The sequence below is a fragment of the Cataglyphis hispanica genome, chromosome 19 (genome assembly GCF_021464435.1).
Source record: "Cataglyphis hispanica isolate Lineage 1 chromosome 19, ULB_Chis1_1.0, whole genome shotgun sequence".
Classification (NCBI taxonomy): domain Eukaryota; kingdom Metazoa; phylum Arthropoda; class Insecta; order Hymenoptera; family Formicidae; genus Cataglyphis; species Cataglyphis hispanica.
The window spans coordinates 1,306,393-1,329,875 of record NC_065972.1 but is presented as its reverse complement, the minus strand read 5'-3'; the positions used below and the strand labels follow the sequence as shown (position 1 = coordinate 1,329,875).

Genomic DNA, 23,483 nt, shown 5'->3' with positions numbered 1-23,483 from the left:
ATAATAAAAATTTTGTTTTCTTTTCTCTTCTTTTTTTCTTTCTCTCTCTTTCTAGAATCCTTTCAGTATAGGATATCAAATATTGTGGTAATAAAAGTTTCAATTTCAATTCAACTAAAACTTAACGATATTTATTTAATCTCTTGACAATTAATTGGCAAAAAACTGCGGTTATATTTGAATTAAACGAGTATTTTCTCGAGAATTTTTTCGATATAGGATATCGAATAACGTGTGGCAATGAGAAAGAAAGTTGAAATTGAATTTTGATAGCGTAAAGTCAATCTGGATCTCAGCTTGTGGAAGATAAAGTTTTGATTCATGCATGATGAATGCACAATCTGTTTTCCCCTAGCTAGCGGCATTTGCCAGCCCGGAGGGTTGAAAAGGATTAAAGGAAGGGTTCCTAAGAAGGCGGATGCAATATCGAGTTTGTAAAATAAAGCGATCTAACGGGAACGCAGGTACTTCTCGTTTACCATCCAGCGATATCAAACTATGGAGCACCGCTTTATGAATATGTAAAGTCCGTTAGAGGCGTCCCAAATTGTTTGCGGATCGCATCAAATATTGACAGGGCGCTTGTAAATTTATTCACGGCCGAAATAATGTATCGCGGCCTCGAGATGAGTTGAAGTCCCGATATTTTATCTTCTACGGGAAATGAGATTCTTACTCTCTCTCTCTCTCTCTCTCTCTCTCTCTCTCTCTCTCTCTCTCTCTCTCTCTCTCTTGCAAAAAACAAAGCTGTATAATTGCGAAATCCTTTGGTACACTCTAAATTTCGAATTTCCGGAAATTTTTGCAATCGGAAAATGGTTTTTTCTTTTTTTTTATAGATTTTCTATATCGGATTCCAATATTTACATTCTAGAATATTGTAAACTCGAGATTCTCGTATCTACTTTCCAAATTGAAATTGCGAATTATCAAGTGTTGTTTTCCAATTTTTAAAAAATTCTTGAAAATCTATGCACAAGAAATACATGTATAAACATTTATAATTTTCAATATACATATATGTTTTATCATATATAATAAAATTAAAAATTATATATATTATTTCTGATGCTTGATTTTCTTTTGAAATAATAAATAATCGCTCAAAATATTGTACAGTTTGATAAAGACTGTACTGCTATGTTACCTCGAGTGTCACTGAATGGCGAATGACAACAATACCGTAAAATGTAAACAATAGGTCGCTATAGGTCGCCAAGGCCGAAACTGTGTTATTATTAATTCTCGTTGCTTCCCCAAAAATATTTTACAAAATACATCTGCGCAAAATATTATATATTCTTTTGTTAAATCATAAATTTAAAATCATTAATTATTAAACGATCGATTTACCACAGGATCTTTCGTTACGTTAATCACTTGATCTTGTGATCCGTATCTTACTGCATATCTCAATCCAAATAGCAAATTGTTCCAAAAAAACATTTCTTTTTTTAGATATTTGCATTTTTTTAATTGCAGATTATTAAATAATATATAACGTAAAAAAATTAATGGCGCGCACTTTTTAATATTTAGTTTTATAAAAAAATTATTTCAATGTTAAGAAAAAGAATGAGGGAAAATTGGCCAGTTTTAACGCTTTCGTTATTACAGGATGTACGCACAATTACCGGTAGAATTTTCCCGTGAGTTTCTAGTCGTATGAAACGGTTTTAGCGAACAACATGTGTCCGGGGACGTGTATTTTCGGGCAATCGGCGGAGTCGCCAATTAGGAAGCACATGAGGAAGCTACAAGGACGATAATGAAAATAATAATTAGCCGGCGTGGTTGCGGTCCATTAATTGATTTTGCCGTCGAATCGTCATCGTTCTGAACGGTCACTTAATTAATATGACCGGACAATCAAGCGACCGTTTACTCCCCTAATCGCATTGGTGCCATTTATTTTCCGCGACGTGTTTATTCTCGCAGAAGCAAATGTCAAATTAATCGTATATCTCGAGTGCAAATCTTTTACACATTATTAGAAAATTTTTTTCTACTTTATTAATTTAAATTATATACTCTTAATTATAAATTATATACTCTTTTTTAAGAATTCTTAAAAAAAATAATTAATATTATAATAAATTAAAATAAAGTTTAGTATAACAATCTTTTCCACCTTAATTTAATGAATAAAAAACCTTTCTATAAGTATTTTATTTTTAATATGAAAAGTTTTATTTGATTTTTAACTGTGATAAATTCAGAAAAACAACGAATAACTGCAATTCCGCGAGAAATCTGGCAGGGATTAGCTGTAAACTGATTGATGAGACTCGTCGTACAGTCGTCGCATTTCACGAGGGCTCAGGGAAGGGTTGAAGGCTGCAGAAGGCAACAGGGTGATCGTGATGCGGGCTGTTATCGCGAGGATGGTGACGCGTGATTTGTTGAATTATAGCCGGTACTCGGTCTGGCCGCAGCGATCACCCCTCGCGTGTTCACCCTTCCGGCATTACCATGTTAAATCAGATTGACGCACCCCTTTCGCGTGTGCGAGCCACCGCCGCTTGTTTTAATTACCTCAAGAGCGATAGGCGACACGTTGCCCGACACGCATGCTTGTTCATAACTCGAATAAGCTCGAGTAAGCTTCAAAAGAATCCCTTTTCTTATGAAACTGTTACATCACTCGTAATAACAATTTTATGTATATAATTTTTATTTTTAAATAGCATTATTTCTTTTTCTGTTACTTAATTTAGATTATGTTGCTTTGATTAATTATTCGATTTATTAATTATTTGTTAATTTTATTCTATATATATTTGCTTATCCTTAAAAAAAAAAGTGGAATAAAATTCTAATTTTGTGCCATGCAAGTTTTTTAGACACATTCTCTCTTAATCGCTAACGATAAGCGTGATTCTTAATAATTTATTGTTGTCTTAAAAAATCTAACCGATGTCTAGTCTGTGTAGTTTTTTCCTTCTCAGGATACATACCGTAATACTTTATCGGAATGTCAAAACTTTCTTAGAAACTCGGAAGACTGAAAAATGACCCTTTAAGGATGCACGATGCGAACTATCAGGTGTCGAGAGTTTCGATCGATCACAGGATAATTTTATTGATTACAGCCGGCGCGAGGGACGGCGGCGGCAGAAGGTATCCCGTGATTGTGTTCGTGCATGGCGAGAGCTACGAATGGAGCAGCGGAAATCCTTACGACGGCAGCGTCCTGGCGAGCTACGGAGGCGTCGTCGTCGTCACCATCAACTACAGACTCGGCATCCTGGGTAAGTCATGACAGATTTCTTTCGTTCCCGATTCGCGGTCGACGACTCGAGATCTCCTTCCCAGAATCCGGAATCCCGGATTTCCGGGAGAAACCTTCTGTTCTTTTAGATCCGTAAGTCCAGAAGGATCCTCGTATTTCAAAAAGCTTTGGATGCACGTACGTTTTTGGAGTTGAGGGTTCTTTGGTTTTTAAATTTTTGACAACGCACTCTGTTTCTTTCTGTTCTTAAAAAAATTTGCAAATTTTTTTGAATTTTTTGATATCAATTTGAGAGATTCTTCGATTACTACATCTCTCGTTTTCTCTTTACAGAATTTCTAAAATTTCAGATTTCTCAATTATTTTACTTTCCGATACAGAATATAGAAAAAAGATGGAAAAAAAAGGGAGAAGAAGAGATTCTCTAAATTGTAATTCTCTTAAAAAAATTTGCACTTGTTCCGAATTCCCAGTTTATCCGCAGAGAGATTTTCAATCTTTTATTTTTTAATTCCTCTACCTCTCCTCTACGTTAAATACATCAATAATTAACCTCGTTTGTCAAGTCAGATATAACTTTCGCGAACTGTTCGAAACTCAGATAAATCACATATGTTAGTTGCTCGCTTAATGGTGTGAAACACTGGCCCCCAGCAGTTGAGATCTGAAACGAGCCAGTCAACCGTAGCTCATTAGCTATTTAGGGCCGGTTGCAAAGTCACTTACCCCCAAGTATGTTTATCCAATTTTCCTGCACTATCCAGAGGCAACATCCAGACTAGAAGGCCATGATCGCGAAAGGGAGGACTGGGCAGGGCCGGTATTAGTGCAACCGACCCTTGAAACCTGCTTGATTGGTTCAAAATACTCGTCTCACACCGCTCGTAAGTGCGCGAGATGCCATTAGACCCGACCTGTTACTCCGTGACGTTTGACGTACGACGCTCATCCACGAGAATAAGAAGCCGTGGAAAAAAACTCAGGAGCGAATAGCGATAAGTTTGGCCGCGAACGCCACGGGGATTGCAAGTTCCGGTGCGACCCGGCTTGTTGCCTGGCAACCCGAGCAACCAAATCTAATAGGAAACTCATTACGGCCAGGTCTTCCGTTTCACCAAACTAAATTCTTGACTCCACCCGCTTCCTCTCTCTCTCTTTCTCCCTCCCGCTGATCTCGTCTATCATCTGGGTGTCTTAACATCCTCTTCTTTAACAATATAACACTAAAAAAAAAAAAAAGAAAAAAATAAAATAAAAACTGTAAATTAAAAAATCAAAGCAGTTTAAAGAATTTTACGCCTGAGTTAAAGTAAATTATTACGAGTTTTTAAAGTCAGATTATATAATCTGGTTATTATGAGGTATAATAAAATTTGTTGTAAGATTAGATTAGATTAAATTAGATTAAATTAAACTTTATCTGCCCTACTTAATCAAACAATTAAGACGGAAGAGTGCGAATGATAGGACGCACGAAGGAAACTTTCCTCATCGAATTTGAAAGATGAAGGCAGACGTGAGATGACAGCGGGACGATAAATTCGAATTCGCGGACTCAATAACGGACGGGCTGAAAAACAAAAAGAGCTGTGAGGAAAAAAAACACAATAGCGAGTAACGGGATAAAATGGCGACGCGCAGGAAATTCCACTCCGCGGTAACCGCAATTTCCCCTTCCCCTCCCCCTCCCCCACCCCTCCTCCCTTCTCTGTCTCGCGCCCCCGCGTTTTTCTCCCCTCCCTCCCACTATATTCCTTCGTTTCGGAAAAATGATGCGGCGTTCACAAAGCGCCGCACCGACCGAACGATATCCACTACCTCCCTCCTAGCCGCCCCCCCCCCTTTCCCACCCCATTCTGACGCCCCTCGTCCGCGCGTGTATACCAGCGTGTGCCGGAAAATTTAAATCAACGAATAGCGTTCAGCAGTTCCATTGTAACGAGAAGAATAGGAGACGCGGAAGCGCGATGCGACAGATACGCCGGAGGTTGAATATCAAATGGGACATGACCGGTGCTTTATTTCTATTCCGCTTTCACGTTCGCACCTCTTTCTGTGCGTGTAAACGCGCGGACCAAAAAGCTTTTTTTCTCTTCTCTCTCTCTCTCTCTCTCTCTCTCTCTCTCTCTCTCTCTCTCTCCCTCCCTTCCCTTCTCCGTCTTTCGACGTAAGGCACGGAGGATCGTTATTGGATTGAATGAGACGTGACAGCCCGGAGGCTGGAAGGCGAGACGAGGAAACATCTCGTAAGACGGGAAAGAGATTGTAACGTCGTATGGGAAGGGATGCAAACGTCGTATTGCACCAAAGTCTCGAAAGAATTTAATCGTGCAGGAATCCAATGTTCCGAAAATCCAAGGAAACATTTGGCGAACGTACATACACGTCGCATCGTCCACCCGATATAACGAAGATCAGATCGTGTTAATAATAGAAATATCCAATTACATACGAATTTTCTTGTATGAAAAGAAATGTATTTACTTGAGCAAAAAGAAAGCGAATATAATAATCATCTCTGCAAGAAAAGTCCATTCTATAAAAATTTCAGTCAAAAAAAGAAATAATAGAGAGATAAACTTTTACAAAAATAATTAATAACAATAATTTAACTTTTGAAGAGAAAGTCCAAGAAATCTAGAGAAGAGAAGCAAGTATAAAACAATTTAATCAAGTTTTTTTTATTGACGAGAGAAAATTTTTATTAAAAAGATTCCACCAATAATGCAAACATTTTTTTCATAAAAATATTTCTGAAAAATAATAACAATGATTTTATAGAAAATTTTTAGAAAAAGCAGATTTGCAAAATCTCAAGATAAAAGAGAAGAAAGACGAATATTTTCCTGCGTGGAAATTTGATCAGGCGAGTATTTATTAAACAATCCGCGAGAGCCGTCTGATACTACCTGATCCTGTAAGGATCTATACGAACTTACCTAATCCCGTAAGGGCTTTAGGAAAACGAAGACTGGGCGTTTTTCCACTCAGCACGGCTTTTCAAATTATCGATTTGGCGAGGCCAACGGAAAACAGTCGGCGCAACATCGTTGACCTAGATCCTGACGACAGTAACGCCTCCCTTGTTAAGGCACCGAGTATCCCAAAGTTAATGTGCGCCGGCAAGTATATATATATATATATATATATATATATATATATATATATATATATATATATACATGGCGGCTCGGCTTATAATAGAAGTGATCCTCTTAGCTATCTTGAAAAACAACTCTCACGTACGTCGGCGGGTAAATATGACAGATAATTTAATGGCGCGGGGCTTCGCGAGGTAAACACCGCCGGACCGAACGGCGAGTCTTACTACTGGAAATATTACGTCCGAACTTGCCAGTAGCAACAATCGTCGCGCTCGCGATCTAATTCCGGTCGAATGAAAGAAAGGGAAAGGCGGAAACTATCCTCCCTTCAGAAGGGTCGGCCCGACTCAATTAACGCTAATCTAATTTCCTTCTCTCTGTCTATATTAAAAGAGAGAGACTGGAATTATAACTGACTACATAGCTGACACTGCTGATAATTTCCAGTTTCGCGAGATGCAATTAGGAAATTGCTTGACGGATAATTATTCGCGAAAAGTTTTCTATTTTTTTTATTATTAATTTTAACAATTCTCATATAGAAATGTTAGAAAAAATTAGTACGACAATTCGCTACTACCTGAACTCATCCTATAATTGAAAACGATCACAATCGTTGATTAAAAATACTTGGTTGGCATTAGCTTCTTATCCGAAGATCCGTGCCAACATAATTTCTTTGGCATTTGTTTGATTTTGCGACGATACTATCTCGACAGAATAAATACAGCAATAAACATGAGCAAATCTTGGACATCTGGCAGATTTACGAATCCGGATTTATTCGGCGGAAGCGGAAGGGAAACGAATAAAGTCGGTCCGTTGACGAATGTGTATTTCGACGAGGGCAAAGTCGAACGATTTGTGTATCGTGACAATGCCGTGGCCGACAAGCCGGGTAAGACTGTTGCCACTGGCGCCATCCGGCCGTCATAAATATCGCCTCGACTCCGCCAATTGATAGCGATATCTCTCGTTCGGCGAAACGATACGCAAAGTAGGACGTGATACGTGCCTGTACACTAAATCATAACGCTCGCTCGCCCCAGACGGGCCAATCTCTACATCCTCTCCCCAGCCATTTAATCCCTTCGCGCAAAAGGGTGCGCGACAACACACATACACATGTTTCCGGTGGTTTCGGACAGTACAAAATCTAGCTCAAATAATTCGGACAGTCCCGCGAATGGATGACGCGCAAAAATCACAACTTTCCCACTCCAGCAGAATAAATAATTGCGTAAATTAAGTTTTATGCTGTCGAATGAGACGGTCGTGCCCTTCAAAGATATGTAGAATTTTTTTTCACCGGATAAAAATAAAAAAGAATCTTACTTATTAGTGATAATTGAAACATTTTTTTTTTTTTTTTGCATTTTTCTAACATTTAAAAAGACATTTTTACACAATTAATAAAGAACTGATATAATTGTGTATACATATCACACATTGTGTGTAAATATTATTAAAGCGATCAATTAGACTCAAGTGTAATGACCAGCCAAGCATTATAATTATATCCTATAAATTTATCTCGTTTTCTCATTTTCCTATACGTTTAGTCCCACCTGACGATTTATCTCATCTGTCGCCCGATGGTCCGTGACAGGGAACGATTGGAATTAGCACTATCGGCGGTAATTCCGGCACGATCACGGTGATGTTATACTAGCCGTAACCGCGGCGATAATGGATCGTCGCGCGCTAACCATATAAGCGGGGCTTGTTTTGATTGCAGGCTTTCTAAACGCCAACACAGACTCGCACTTACGCTCGCCAGCGAATTACGGCCTGATGGACCAGATAGCGGCGTTACACTGGGTGCAGGAGAACATCGCCTATTTCGGCGGCGATCCCAAAAACGTCACGCTAGTGGGACACGGTACCGGAGCCGCCTGCGTTAACTTCCTCATGACCAGCCACGCGGTACCCGATGGTGAGTCACCCCTTCTTCCTTCAACCCGTAATGTGTATTGTGAAATTTAATGATATTCAACACGAAAACTTTTACTTTTTTCTCTTTAGATAATTATTTAAAAAAAAAAAATATATATATATATATATATATATATATATATATAAAGCATTACTACATTAATTAATTTTAATTATAAAAAGAAAATTTTATAAAATTAAAAAATTTTAATAAGCAGATTAAAAAATGTTTAATTTATTAAATAAATTGTTTTTCTTTAATAAAAAAAAGATTTAAACTTCGATCGACGTTAATTCATAAAAAAATACGATTGGTCCAAGACATTTTACATATCTATTATACATAAAAAGTATTACATAATTTTATTCAGAAGCCAAGATATATCTTCAAAGTCTCGGATGCTTCTAGAGAAGTAATCCTAGCAACAGTTTATTGTCTTGGATCAAGTCATGGAGAATTGTTGCTCTTGTCGCGTCACGACGTGGAAACAGATAACGTCACGCAGAAACGACAGGGTGAAACGGATAGGAGAGGAGGAGTGGAGGAGAGGAGGGAGAAGGAGCACAGGTCGAAGAGCGAGAAGCCGCACGAGACAATGATACGGAGGAGCTAGGAATAATGGGCTGGTTTACCAGACGCCATAAATTACGTGGGAATCAGCTGGCCCGACCACCATTGACAACTCGCAGCTGTAGTGAATTATCATCCAGAAGGTCCCGGCGATAAGCTCTGCGGTTCCGAAACAGATTGCAATACTTCGTTTTTTTTGTCGTCTCGCGCTGATAAAAGCAGAACCGTGTGACTCATCGAAGAATACGACGAAGAATAATGGCGAGCGATTTCCGACCAAAAAATTATATCGCACCTCGTCTCCTCTCGTTCGTTATCCTGTTTTCGCGCAAAAACTGATCGCGATACAGCGCGATAAATAATACAGATAATAATAAAACTTAAGTTCTTTCGTATATCTATAATAAATATATATAATTAAATTGGGAGAATAATTTATTCTTGGATTTTTTTTTAATTTCTATATAATCTGTAGAATTTTAATATCTTAAAATTTTCTCAAGTGTTTATTGTTACATTAATTTTTGTTTTATAAAGATAAACTTTTTTAAATTTTATTATCATTTAATTATTTGCATTCTAATTATCTTTTACATTTTCCCAATTATTTTAGATTTTAAGTTATAGATTTCTTTGTTTTACATTCTCCTTGCTCTTTGAATACCTCATACGCTTGAGTCTTTAAATCTCGACTTCTCTAAATTCCGATTTTTCGATTTCTCGATTACTTAAATCCTGCATCTTGAATCTCCAAGTTCCTTTGTTCTTTGTGGATTCGATTTTGTTCTTTTAAATTTCAATGTTCTTTTTGATACCTCGTTTCCTTTGATCCTGCACCTTTAATTCGTCGGACGCTTGGCTCCTGGGATCCTGTTCCCTCGAAGGAATTAATTAATCCTCGAGTATTATGGAGGACTGCCATTAAATCCAAGTAACGCGACGGAATTTGAGCCGGCGATAATCCTTTAATAGTCCTTTAATGTCGCGAGCTTCGACACCCCGTCTTATCGTTCGGTGTCGTCCTTTCGACGACGACGGATATCGGAAGAACGAGGCCATCTTGATTCCGTAATGTCGGAAATACGTCGAGAACGCTGTCCCTCAGGATATTCAGAATTTACTCCGATATCTCCTTAGCTAAATGAACGAGATCCAATAGGATATCGACATGTATCGGGGTTAATAAGATCACTCTAGAACATTTCACGTTCAATATTCAGATTCGGACTGACCGACCAAATTGGGATTACGCGTGGAAGAACGTTGCTTGTCGCTTCTATTCTACTAAAGCTCTTCCGCATTGTATGCTCGGACATATTCGAATACAGCGAGAATTCTCTCTGCAAATTCTCAAATACTGACAGAATTTTGAAGCTTAAGCGCCCAAAAGTTAATAATAATTACATATAATTTTATTATATTTAAATATAACATATCGTATTAATAATAAAATAATTGCCATATAAAAATAATTGAACGGTAATGTGTCTTTAATTAATTGTATGTAATTAATGATAAATAATATATGAATATAATAATATATGAATATAATATAATGATGAATAATAATTAATGATAATTATTTATATATAAATAAATAAGAAAATTTTCTTTACATTTTTTAGTTAACATTGAGAGAAATACTTTATGTATAACATGTTTCGCGGAAGGAACCTTATATCCTCGAAATATCAAGATTAACGACACATAAGATTGGGATTAAGTAACTTATTCCGGTCTTCTGTATTAAATAATAGACCAACTAACACGAGGAAGCTTGCAACACGTCGTGTTTGCTCTGTTGCCTTAATTTTCTTCGCGCTGCGAAAGCCGTGCATTCTCTTGTCTATTCATCTCTTACGTAATGTCCAATTTTCCGACACGTGATGAGAAAATTAATCGCTAATAAGCTCCAGGCCAAGGCCAACTTGGGGCTACCCCAAGATAATACATATTTTATTATTATTACCGAGACAAGAAACTTCACGATTCTTTCATTGTCCTTTACTTTCTGCAGAAAGGTAGAAAGTAGAAACTCTTAATTAAATGGAAATGAAAAGCGATGCTTTATTAGCTCCTTTTCCTGAGAAATGAACACGATTGCATTTACTTAATTATTAATTCTTCTTTTCATCTCTAATTACTTAATAGTAATACATCAATAATAACACGCGTGCGTAAATAATTTACAACGTTATTAATTAAATCTTCTCTCGCACAGACAGACATACATAATTAACGCTGACGTAAAATTATATAAAATTGTATGAATTATAATAGCTTAAATATTTTTTACAGAAATTTCTTCATTTATATTTTGCAATGTTTTAAATTAAGTCCGTAATATATCATCTATTTTTTCATACATTCTACACACTTCTTCTTTTATTTACACACATCTTTTTTTATATGGCGATGTTCGGTGCGCCTTCTTGGCCTCCTCATCTTTAGAACGGAAATCGCTGATAACATCGTAATGGAAATCGTTGATTGGAAATAAATCTATCGAGCGATCGAGATGAGAGTATTCGCGTTACTATGCATTGAAACTCGGATTGTATTTCGTTTACTCAGGTAATATCGTAGTTCCGTTCGCGAAGGGAATCGACCTCGAAATCATCTCAAAATTCAATTCTACGCGTCGCGATATATAATCTTTCCCCCCTTGCCGTGCGAACAAACACTTTTGCATTACGAGATATGATTTGCGAATGCCGAGATAAAGCCGAAGACCTTTCCAAGAGGCGGGAAGAATTCCGAAATCGCGTCTCGCGAATGCGGTGATTCTAGGATATAGAATTTTTACGAAGGGTGGAACATTTCCACCAAATATGCAAAGGATGCAAAGATTGCGTTAGAACTGCCAAGGATAACGAGGCAGGGAAAAATTGCTTCAAGATCTCAGGAAAGAAAGAGAGATATTCTTTTATCAATACTTAATTATCCCTCCATTTCAGTGTTTTGCGGAAAATAAAAATTTTACTTTATGGGATGCATTAAGTGTCATTAAATATTTTAACGACAAGCAGATATTCGTATTTGTTATTTATCATTGTTATGAAAGAGATGAATAAATTATACGCTTAAATTTGAGAGGTCAGCTCGAAGTGCCCGAGCGCTTTTGAGGCTTGTAACGAACCTTACAAAGCGCACTGTATCTGTTATTAACAACAGCGGGCTCGATTGCAGGTCTGCTGTTCCATCGAGGCGTCCTGATGTCCGGCAGTGCACTTTCACCCTGGGCGTTAGTGAGAGGCGCCGCCAATTACGCCATGCAGGTCGCCAAACACCTAAATTGTTCGTCGGTGAGTACCAGCAAACACATGTCCACCCGATCGCGCCGAAATTATCCCGCGCGTCAGTCTGTAATTTCATTAACCCTTCCAGCATCCTCTTTCTCTCTCTCTCTCTTTCTCTTTGTCTCGTCAGTCTTTTGCTTGAAAAGTATGACGGATATAAAAAAATACACGTCTCTATTAAACATAGAATTTAGTAAAATTCAAATTATTATCTCGAGAACAATTGCGTTAAAATTAAATTTTTATTATAATTAGCTTCGATAAAAAGAGAGAGTAAATCAAAAATTAAAAAAAAAAATATTTTAAATTGAATTTAATAAATATTTTAACTGAGAAGAAATTAGAGAATGAAGTTTTCGAAAAATCTTTTGAAAATTTGAAAGCGCTTCAAACAGATTCCAACTTTACGCGACAACAAGGGCATCGATGAATTCCGGCGTTGAATTTTGATACGTTTTGTTTATATCAATTTACAGGGACGATCGACAGGACACGTATCCGTTATATTTCATCGCCTCGGCGCACATACATACACACACACAATTTCTCTCTCTTTCTCTTTCTCTCTTTGCGTTAATTCTTATTCGCTCGTTTTCGAGCACCTATTCGCATAATTCACAATAATGCCGAACGACGGCGGTGAAACGACCGTTGCATAAGAGCGGATGGACATAAATTAAAATATCAAATACGCGAATAATCTCGCTCGTCCGTGTTTTTACAGCGTTAATTGCGCAACACCAATTATATTAACGGGTCGTTTCAATTAAGCTAATATACACCCGAGACATACATTGGCCCCAATAGACGAGCACGCGCGCGCATTTTCGATAGTAGAAGGGAAGCTGAATTTTCGCAAATTGCAAATTGGCATTGGATGCAAATTTTCGTATACATATAACTGTAACAAGGCAGAGAGATTGTTATTTTTATTGGGTTGGGATAATATTTTTAATCGCTCGAACGCTCGCGTTACTTTAATTCTATATGAAGCAATGTTAATAAAAAGAAAGAGAAAGAAAAGAAATGAATAAAGGGCAGGTGTTATTTCAGAATTCAATAAGAAGCGCCGTATACACACTCTATCATCGTACAGATGATTCCGCATTTTTCTCCCCGCTCTTTCTTCTCTCTTTCTCTCTTCATCTCGCTTCTCTTCTCAGGATATACAATCCTGACACTGTGCCATGAAAAATATGTTGTCCCCGGCTTGACGGCTATTTTATTGAAGGTGAATTACGTACTTGGCCCACTTTATGACCGCGGCGAGCCGCCATCACGTCTTCTTTATTGAAATTGATATGCAGCGCTGTAAATTCCGGCGACGATATTCCCGATCGTCGTTGAAAGAGCCCCAGATATAAACCTTTATAATCCCGTCCTCGCATCCTCGTCTGTCAAAAATAACGCAATAAAAGATAACCCGGTTTCATCGGTGTTTTTCCAATTCAAACTTTCCCCTCCATGAATACCCCACGTGGAAGGAAGGCGTTGCGGGGAGGGAGCGTAGATGAGAGAGGGATGGGTGGGTGAAATAAAATTGATTCCCGCTACAAGTTCGCTGATCCGAACGGCATAATATAATCCCCGGTCTCGATTTCCATTTCGCGCGCGGCCACTTTTTCCGCCGGGCACTTTCAGAAACATCGAGAAACAATCGGCGCTTAATCCTCGTTTAATCGTTACCTTCAATCGCGTACCGCAACCGTTCGGAATCCTTTAGACACGGTAAACCGTATTTTTTTCGGGTAACGGAGTTTTTTTTTTTTCCGCCTCGACATTGTATTCGCCGAAAAAGGAATATTTTATGAAATTCATTTAATTTTATCTCGATATTTTAAAACTCTTTTTCTTTTTAGAAATAATTTTGTAAATATTTTCTTGTAGCTACACATTAATTTTTTCCTAATTTGTTCGAGAATTTCACTTAAACTGGGAGTTCTCCTTTTCTTTTGAATAATATATAAAGCGTTTATTTATTCTCTTTAAAGAAAATATGATATCTGACGATTCTCTCTTCCATTATCGCTCCCTTGAATTCTACGCGAGAGATAAACTGCATTTAACACGCGAGAGATAAATCACGTGGCGGACCTAGACGAAAGACGTGCCAGAGTTAACGCATATCGCGTCGACATTTTCCAACGGTATTTTCTCCACTATGGATGTAACCCACCATTTGGAAGGCGAGTCGGCACCTTAACGAGGCTGCCTACCTCCTCTGGGCAAGGTAAACAAGATTTTCGTGCGTCGCTCAGCGGAATTCAGCCGCGTCCGGATCTGCTGGACCGATGAAGATCGCGCTTCGCCGACGATTCGCTTTAATTCGACGGTACGCAAATGAACTGCTTTAGCGCCAGTAATCGTCTTTCAGCTGCCGACGCGGCGGTGGGGAAATGGACGGAGAGGGGAGGAAAGGAGGGTCGGCCGCAATCGAATGTCGAGTCGGTCGCTGACGAAACGCGGTCGACCCCGACCGCGTGTGCAAATTGGCCGCGCACAACGAGGGCCCCCGAGTGGGCAAAATCTCCCCTGATTGCGCCTCATCCCAATAAAATTACCAAGCGCAATGTTGCTACACATTTATGTGCAACAGTGTCTCGCAAATCGCGGTCTTAATTGAATGGGAGTTTGCAGTCGACCTTCCCCCTCGGCGCAAAATATCGATAGATGCCAATCGCGGAGTGGGTTCTATAAATTTTTCACGCCGTGTATTTTTATGCAACTTTATGATTCGCAAAATTAACATTTCATTCAAGGTATGGGATTTTTTTTTAAACAACATCATTTGTAAATATTCATGCGACATGAATAATTAATTTTAATTAGAAAATTATTACTTGTATCTTGACAATACTTTATTATATTATCATAATTGATTAAGGGGATCAGATTATTCTATATTCATTTATTTACTTCGCGGAAAGTTGAGCTTTAACCGCGGTGCAAGTGACAAAAAGAAGTTTTCTTTTTAGTCGTAATATTTGTGCGATATTAAAGAAATTGAGACTCACTGATATCTCTTTTTCTCACATTTATAGAACACGGCTTTATTCTGTCGCAGGCGACGGGAGATCCTCAGAACCTGCTGAGGTGCCTAAGGGACGTGTCCTTGAGCGAACTAGAGTCGGTGCCTGTTAAAGGACTAGAGTTTGCGCCAGCCTTCGGTCCAAGTATAGACGGTGTCGTAATCGATCCCGGCGATCCCGAGGATCAGGACTACACCCTACAAGTCGACACGATCAATACGCTCAACAATATCCTTTTGAGGAAGGACGTCGTGGCGAAACTGTCGAGGTATCATTCGACTTTTCTTTTTGCCTCAATCGTTATAACTCGCGAGATCGAGCTTCGAGACAAGGGAAAATAAATAGCGCGGGAAACAATATCGTTGCCCGGCGGGGGAACCATCGACGGAGAAAAATAAAATCGCATCCTACAATGTTCAGGAGAACTTTCTTATTCTTCGTTCGAAAAATACAAAACGCTCGCGTGTAAACAGAAAAACTGACAAGATCCAAAAAAACTTTCATATCTAAAGTGCCGATGGAAGATTCTAAGTACTTAACGTTTTCTACAAATTAAAGAATGCGAATAGCCGTAAAGATTTCTGTATATATATATATATATATATATAGTTAATTTTTTTCATATTTTCGAAAACTTTCTATTATCCTGAATATTTTATAGTTTATGAGTGACACATCAGAGCCTTGCATTAGACAAGAATGTGATTCTTTAAGTAAAAAGTCCTGAGGCTAAAGGAAAAACTTCTCGTATCTCGAGAAAACTTTTCATATACTTCGAGACGGAAACTTATATGCCCTAAAATGTTTTACAGATTGCAAACTCTTGTTAATATTTCATGGGACATCTTTTTTTTTTCTACTCTTAAGAATGCGTAAGAAGGTGAATTCGTGAATTCGCAGATACGACCTGATGGTGGGTGTCGTTCGCTCCGAAGCATATTTTTCCTTAACCGCCGATGACGCTCAATATGGGATCGAGGCTGACAGGAGGACGAGAATCCTGCGCGAATTCGTGCGAAACACGTACACGTATCATCAGCCGGAGATCCTAGCAACCATCATAAACGAGTACACGGACTGGGAGCGACCTGTCCAACATCCCGTTAATATTAGGTAAATTCCAGAGAAATTTGATTGACAGCAAAATTTAAACCGATATCCTTCCATTTATTTAATTACCATCATTATTCTAATTAATTATTATTAATTATATACGCGCTGCACTAATAGTAAATAAATCATCCCTACATTTAATTATTTGCTAATTTACTAACTCTTCATTTTACGAATTATTCAATTCATTTATATATTATATTATTTAAAAATTATTTTAAATTTTTGAAGTATCTTTTTATTTTTTTTTATTAGTATAAATATATTTTGCAACAGTATAGTATAACAATATTACAAAAAAAAAACATTATTAATTATATACAAATGTAATTTTAAATTTCTCAAGCATATTTTAAGGATAATTTTTTATCACCTATTTTAAATTTATTTTTAATGAACGTTTGAGAAATGTTTAAAATATATTATGAAAGAGGATTATTAATTTTTTCCAGAGACGAGACCCTAGAGGCTTTGGGAGATGCGAATGTCGTCGCTCCAGCGACGAGAACCGCGGATCTTCATAGCCAATCCCATAGAAATTCCTATCTATACGTCTTCGACTATCAAACGAAATTTGGAGACTATCCTCAGGTTTGTGATAAACCAAGAAAATATTTTATCGAATAAGCTAGAATAAAAGGGAATTGAAAGACTCTCCAGATGCTATAGAATCCTGAGAATAAAAGACATCTGTGCAAACATATATTCCGAAATATTTCTCTGATATTGTATACATACATATTTATATTTGTAATATAATTTACACAGTATATTTTATATTATTATTATATAATACATTCAATTTAAAAATCTTCTCTTTAAATTATGGGACCTAGCGTTCTATTTATAAAATAAATATTGGTTTTATCGTAATTGAATTTAAATACATGAAAATATTGCAACTAAATTCATGCAGAATTATTTTAATAAATTATAAAGGAATATAGATAAGACTAGTTTACCTTTATTCTCTATTTTATTTATATTTATTTAGTTATCTACTTAACTATATTACACACGAAACGGAAGTTAGGATTCACCGGAAATGTGGCACGGCGGTGACTCTTGCTCATATCTGATTTTAGAAACTTATGAGAGGCGTACAACCCCTCGTTTCCCTCATCCCCTTTCCTTTTGCCTGCTTCTAGTTTCGAACTTCGAATGAATTTTGGTGCCGCGATTATTAATGCTACATATATTAACAATATCCCCTCTCTCCCTCCCGCCGTTGCCCTCTGCTGGAGGTTGTGTAACAAGAAACGGATGTGTGAAGGGAAATTCGAAAATTGCATCGCGACGATGAGACTAGTTATTACCGTTGCGCGGAATTTCGAGATATCTGAACATGTGTTCCTGATGCATATATTAGCGATGCCTCGTGTAGCACATTTTAGTTATCCAAGCATATGTACATGCGGGACGAATAAGACGTGAATGTACGAGGGATTCAAAGACGTAAAAGTTTCTTCTTCTCTCTCTCTCTCTCTCTTTTTTTCTACGAGACATAATAAAAATTTTCCTCGATCTTCTTCTCGAAAGGCGTAAAAAAAATTTTTAAATAAATTATCACCTTCATATCTACCGCCTCGTAAATTCGAAAAAACAACGGTACAATTTTAAAGAGAGCCCAAACGCGCAAGCGAGATCCGACGAGGAGAGAATTTGAAATTCCACGTTCGCCTCGCAAGCACCTGCAGCTTTCAACTACGGCGCCCTCTCTCTCTCTCTCTCTCTCCCTCTCTCTTTCTCTCTTTCTCTCCTCCCTACCGCACGTTTTGCGCCTTACACCCGATGCATTTTGCATACGAATATCGTCTAGCACCTCGACCTAGCGATCACCGTTGCCGTCAACCGGCGAAATGAAAGTGCATTAAACGTTCAACGCGCGCGTCCTTCCCTTCGTCTCCCTGCCAAGCCCCCGTCCTTTTCGACCCTTTCACGTCTCGCATCGCGGAGAGCCAACGAAGAATAAGGATCGCGCGTAAACGCTGCAACGAACTTATTGCGCCTGCTACGATTGCATGCAGAAAAACGTTTCGGTCGCACACGAAACGCGATATCGTCCCCCAGCAATGCAACGCGGACGTGTTTTCTTATTCCTGTACCGTGGGACAAACTCAACGCTCTGAGATATTCCTAATGCGTTTCAAGGGAATATTCCTGCTTCCGTTCCGTGTAATTAATAACTTAATCGTAAAACAAGAATTATTGATAATAATATGTTGATACACGTAAATTTGTGAAAATGTAATTATTTTGAAATTTAACGAATAATGATTTAATTACAACTTGATTATTGCTGTTACCCAATATAATTACCCCACAACACGAAAATATGAGTCGTCCATTCCGTATTATTTGATAATCATTATTCCATAATGTGTTTCATATTTTAGAACCGGTTTTGAATTAAAGCGGCCCTAGACACGTTAAGAGCGAGCTCGCGTGATTCGAATTTTCCAAGGACGTTCCACGCTCAGGATCGTTAAAATGACGCGCCGGCTTCGCGGAGAATCGGCCGAGACATTTTTACAATCTCAACGGAAGATTCCATGAGTGCTTTCGTATGATCAAGGTGCAAAAGAGAGCCGTCCGGAGAAATTCTTTTGAATTCCGCGGTCAGTCGGATCCGGTCAATCCCTCGATTGAACCAGTCGATTGAGTCTTTAAACGAGATCGAAGTTATCTCGAATCGATTACGGGATTCCTCTCTTTTATTTTGAACGTTTTTAAGAGAATTTTATATTAAAACATTATTATAATTATATGAAAATATGGAGACAAAAATAAAAATCGCAAAGACGAAATTAAATTCCTACTTTCATTTTTGTTCTATCTCCATTTATATCTATATTTAATTTTACTTTTTTTATGTTTTTATATTTTGCATACAATAATTCTAAATGCTATGTACTATATACTATATATAAATATGTGTTGTATAGAGGCCGGGATGCATTCACGGAGAGGAGCTGCCATATTTTTTCGGGGCACCCCTGGTAGGAGGCTTGTCCCATTGGCCGAAGAATTATACCAGGTCCGAGATAGCGCTCTCCGAGAGCATGATACTTTATCTGACAAACTTTGCACGCACCGGGTAAGTCATAAAATAAAGTGAAAACGAGACGCCTGCAAAATACGATAAAAACTTTGCCGAGAACCGCCATTATAATGATCGTTTCTGACTGCCAGCAATCCAAACGAGGGCACTCCCGATCCTGGGCCCCTTGGCTCCAGACCGGAAAGGACCAAGGTCAAGAATATCGATTGGATTGCCTACGAGGCCGTTCACAAGAAATATCTTAGCATAGGTCAGCCTCTATACAAGACGTTTTAGACTCTCTTGTAACACAATGTGAAATGCTCTTTTATCGCGCGCGTTTATATTTATTGATATATCAAGTATTCTTTTTTAAAATCTGTGTCTTTATATCGAGAAATTTCTGATTTATGTATCTTTATTAATATATTTATATTAAAATATTTTATTAAAAAATATTCTGTTAATTTTGTAGAACTCAACAAGTCAAAGTTGAAGAATCACTACAGGGCTCATCGCCTCTCTTTTTGGCTAAACCTAGTGCCCGACCTTCACAAACCCGGCTCAGACGACGTTCCTAGGTCGCATCATCTGCTCGATGCGGAACAGGTATTTAAATCAAATTATAGAGAACAATTATCAATTAATCGCGTAATTGTCAGACGCGTCAGAACAAATCAATCAATCAAATTTAAAAAGAATTTTCCCCAGGTGCCACCCAGATTTATTCAAAGACTGCCAACAACCGCGAGAACGACCACCTTGGAGGTAACTTCTATAGAGAGATCCTCGTCCAACGTGTCAACGGCCACGCCCAGCGACATAGCTTTCGAGGATACGACAGCGCAACCCGAGGATGGTTTTGCGGCTTATTCCACCGCCTTAAGCGTGACAATCGCGATCGGTTGCAGCCTGCTGATCCTGAATGTGCTCATCTTCGCCGGGGTGTATTATCAGCGCGACAAGAGCAACCACCAGCATCAGGGCTGCTCGAAAAAGCGCCAAGAGAACGGCCAGATGCCCAACAACATCTGCGGCGAGCTGGAGACCAAAACTGCCGAACGTCATCACATCCAGCACATACCGCCGCCGGAGTTCGCCGATCTCCAGAACAATACTTGTCACGTGCCTATGCCGCCCCCGCCGCCCAAGAACACGAAGCCCGGCAAACCCGGCCAGAATCTCATCATCAGTCCCAATCAACTTCAGCAGGAGAGCCTGGCCATGAGCGGTACCGGGACCCTGAAGAAGGGACACAATCATCCCCAGGTTATGGAAGAGCTGAGGGTCTGACTCTAGGAGACAGCGCGGCCGATGAATTAATATTCTACGCCGCGAGTAGATTAGAAATCGCCGATCATCAAAAAAATCATTATTTCAAAATAAAGTTCTCATTGTCATCCTGACAATGAACGTCACAAGGAACCTGAAGATGGAACACGATCGTTTTTAGGTAATGAAAAAAAGCTAAGAACCGGACTCTAACGGATACCAAAACTTTAAGATTCTGAAATCGTCGAGAGTTTGAAGTTGTCCGGCATTGTTTGTCATCAGTCTAGTTGCGAACAGAAGAGAAATATGAAGATCCCGAAACAAAACCCAAAGTTATAATGAGGAGTCATTCCGATAATAGTGTCTCCCTGACACTCGACGGCGTACGGGGAGGACTCTATAAAGTTTTCCTCCAAGCGATCGTGACTTTGTCGATAGATAAGAAGTGATAAAGAGGAAAAAGTACGTGTTAATGTGCGGCGGTGTGTAGTTGAGATTTTTTGCCGGAAGTCAAATCCGCGCTAGAGGCTTTTGTATAGAGCCAGAAAAGACTACGGGATCCGAAAAATATGGGTCCGGAAGCTTTGCTTCCGTTCGCTATGTCCCCGTTAATGTCGACACTATACTGTTATCGTTTTCTACCTTTCGAATTTGTGCGACCAACTGCCGAACATTACATAGTCTTTGACGAAATATCCGCGTTAAATAGAACTCTTCACCTTCGAAAGAAGAGAATTTTGGAATAATCTTTCTAAGAGTGATTCCAAAAATTATTCATGTATCGAATCAAGGTTAATTTTTACTAATATAACGTACGAATTGTTTAATTACCTTTTTCGAGTTTTGTCTATACATTTTTATAAATATTTTCGATTATATTTATTAATTTTATTATTTATTTAATTTTATCTTATTTTATTAATCCTATTTTATTTTGCCCTTTGTTTATATTAAGGATTCAAATGGTATGTCAATCCCTTTTTTACACGCATGTTTTTTGATTTTTAATTAATTAATTTTCTTAAATAATTATTTCAGCAAAAATTAGCGATACTTCTACACGTAACAAATTTTTATTTTATTTCTTTCATTGTTTTTCCACGTAATATAGACTGACGGTTCGAGTCGATTTGAGTCGTGCCGACACTGTCCTCGTTCTTCCGAGTGATCATGATAATGATTCGAGTCGCTGCCACGATGATTTATTTTCATGATGTCGATCGTTCAAATGCTCAATTAAAATCTGAATTAACCCTTTCCTTCTCAAAATGATCATTTGACATTTCCACAATAAATAAGTTTGCATTGCAAAAATTTTATTAAAATTTGGAATAAAAATTGTATCTCTAATTATTACATAAAACGACATATTCTGTTATCTTCCTTTTGTTGCAAAGTATATTATAAAACTAAATCATGACAAAGATCATTGCAGAATAGAACGAATAATTATATGAGAATAAAAGGGTTAAACGGGCGATCGCGCATCAATCGAACAATCTTTTTTACGATCGACGGTACACAACAGTATACTGCCAAACGATCGCGATTCGAAAAGAAATTGCAGATCGTTGAATGAAAAATCGCGATTAGTCAGAATTCTTGAGAACGAAAAGCTATTGCGATACAAAAAAAAAAGAAAAGAAAAGTTTTATAATAAAAATAGAGCAACTGCAAATTTAATCAATTCTTCTTGTTTTCGATGTAAACATTTCCGAAAAACTATGCGAGGCAGGCATTCGCATAAGCATTAGCTATATGTCACTTTATAAGAATTATTATTATTGTATCATACAAACTTTATTGGATTCATTTCTTCAAGTATTTTAGTTTCATTATAATCGTATAATTTCATTATTTTTAAATTTACCAAATTAAAAGAAAGAAGGATTAAATTTGGAGTTGTCCAATTTTTCAAGGATTAACGAAAGGTTTCTCACAAACGGCGACAGACTGCTCAAGGGTCTTTTGAGCGCGATTTCGACTGTAAATAAAGGTTAATTAAGCTTAAGTCTGTCGCTGACGCGCTGTTAACGAGTGAAGAACCAGCGAGGAGCTCGGGAATAGCTCCGATTGTAATAATATTGCACGTCGACGACAGAAAAACGATATGTCAACGTGGTGGAAAGCACACTAGACGTAATTTTAAATTTGTATATAATTGACATTACAATAAACTATATAATAAATTATCGATTGCCTCAATCCAATCTCCCCCGAAAATAAAACGCCCGGTTTTATCAGTTCACAGAAAGATCAATACAAAAATGATGCTATCATTTAATTGATTATTCTTAAAAATAAATAGAGATTATTTAAATATAAATTAAAATATACTATTAACACATAAAGGTATGTAAAAAAAAAGCAATACATTTTTCACTAAGAATAAGTGAATTTTTAGGAATCTTAGAGATTTTTGGCAGAGTAAACATGCGCATAATTTTGGTTTAGTGAACATAAAATTTTATTCTCGTTATTTTCATTCGTTGAAGCTCTACGGTTTAAATAGTCGCGATACACATGATATGACAAGTTTGCAAAACTTTATTCGCAAACCCCAATTCGAACTAACACGAGGCTTTATAAGACACAAGGTACAAAAAGATGGGGTTGGTTCCTTTGTCTTTGACAAACGAACCTTACGATCAGAGACGCGCTTTTAGTTTGCTTTTATAATGGCAGTTAAAAGCGAATGCTACCATTCTTTTTCTCTCGTTTTTTCCTCAAAACTCCTCACGGGACAGAGATGGCTTTTAAAATTATTAATTAAAAACCACATGATATGCATTGTGTGCAATTTGATACACATAATATAAAAATTAAATAGTATAAAGATTTAAATATAAATTGTAAATAAATTATAAAAATTTGGAATTATAGTGAAG

General features: G+C 37.7%; 1 protein-coding gene across 2 annotated transcripts in view; it reads left to right on the top strand.

Annotated features, from left to right (window-relative positions):
* Positions 1-22,787, top strand: part of LOC126856513 (neuroligin-4, Y-linked) — a 135,035-nt gene extending 112,248 nt beyond the window's left edge. Inside the window, exons 2-11 of one of the 2 annotated variants that reach the window (XM_050605069.1) lie at positions 3,093-3,251; positions 8,075-8,272; positions 12,032-12,147; positions 15,206-15,438; positions 16,071-16,283; positions 16,736-16,874; positions 19,229-19,380; positions 19,476-19,594; positions 19,799-19,932; positions 20,035-22,787. In XM_050605069.1, the coding sequence (XP_050461026.1) occupies positions 3,093-3,251; positions 8,075-8,272; positions 12,032-12,147; positions 15,206-15,438; positions 16,071-16,283; positions 16,736-16,874; positions 19,229-19,380; positions 19,476-19,594; positions 19,799-19,932; positions 20,035-20,616 (2,045 nt within the window). In that variant the 3' untranslated portion in view covers positions 20,617-22,787. Of the gene's footprint in view, positions 1-3,092; positions 3,252-8,074; positions 8,273-12,031; positions 12,148-15,205; positions 15,439-16,070; positions 16,284-16,735; positions 16,875-19,228; positions 19,381-19,475; positions 19,595-19,798; positions 19,933-20,022 lie in introns of both variants that reach the window. The other variant, XM_050605068.1, reaches the window with a different exon arrangement.
* Positions 22,788-23,483: the final 696 nt, after the last annotated feature.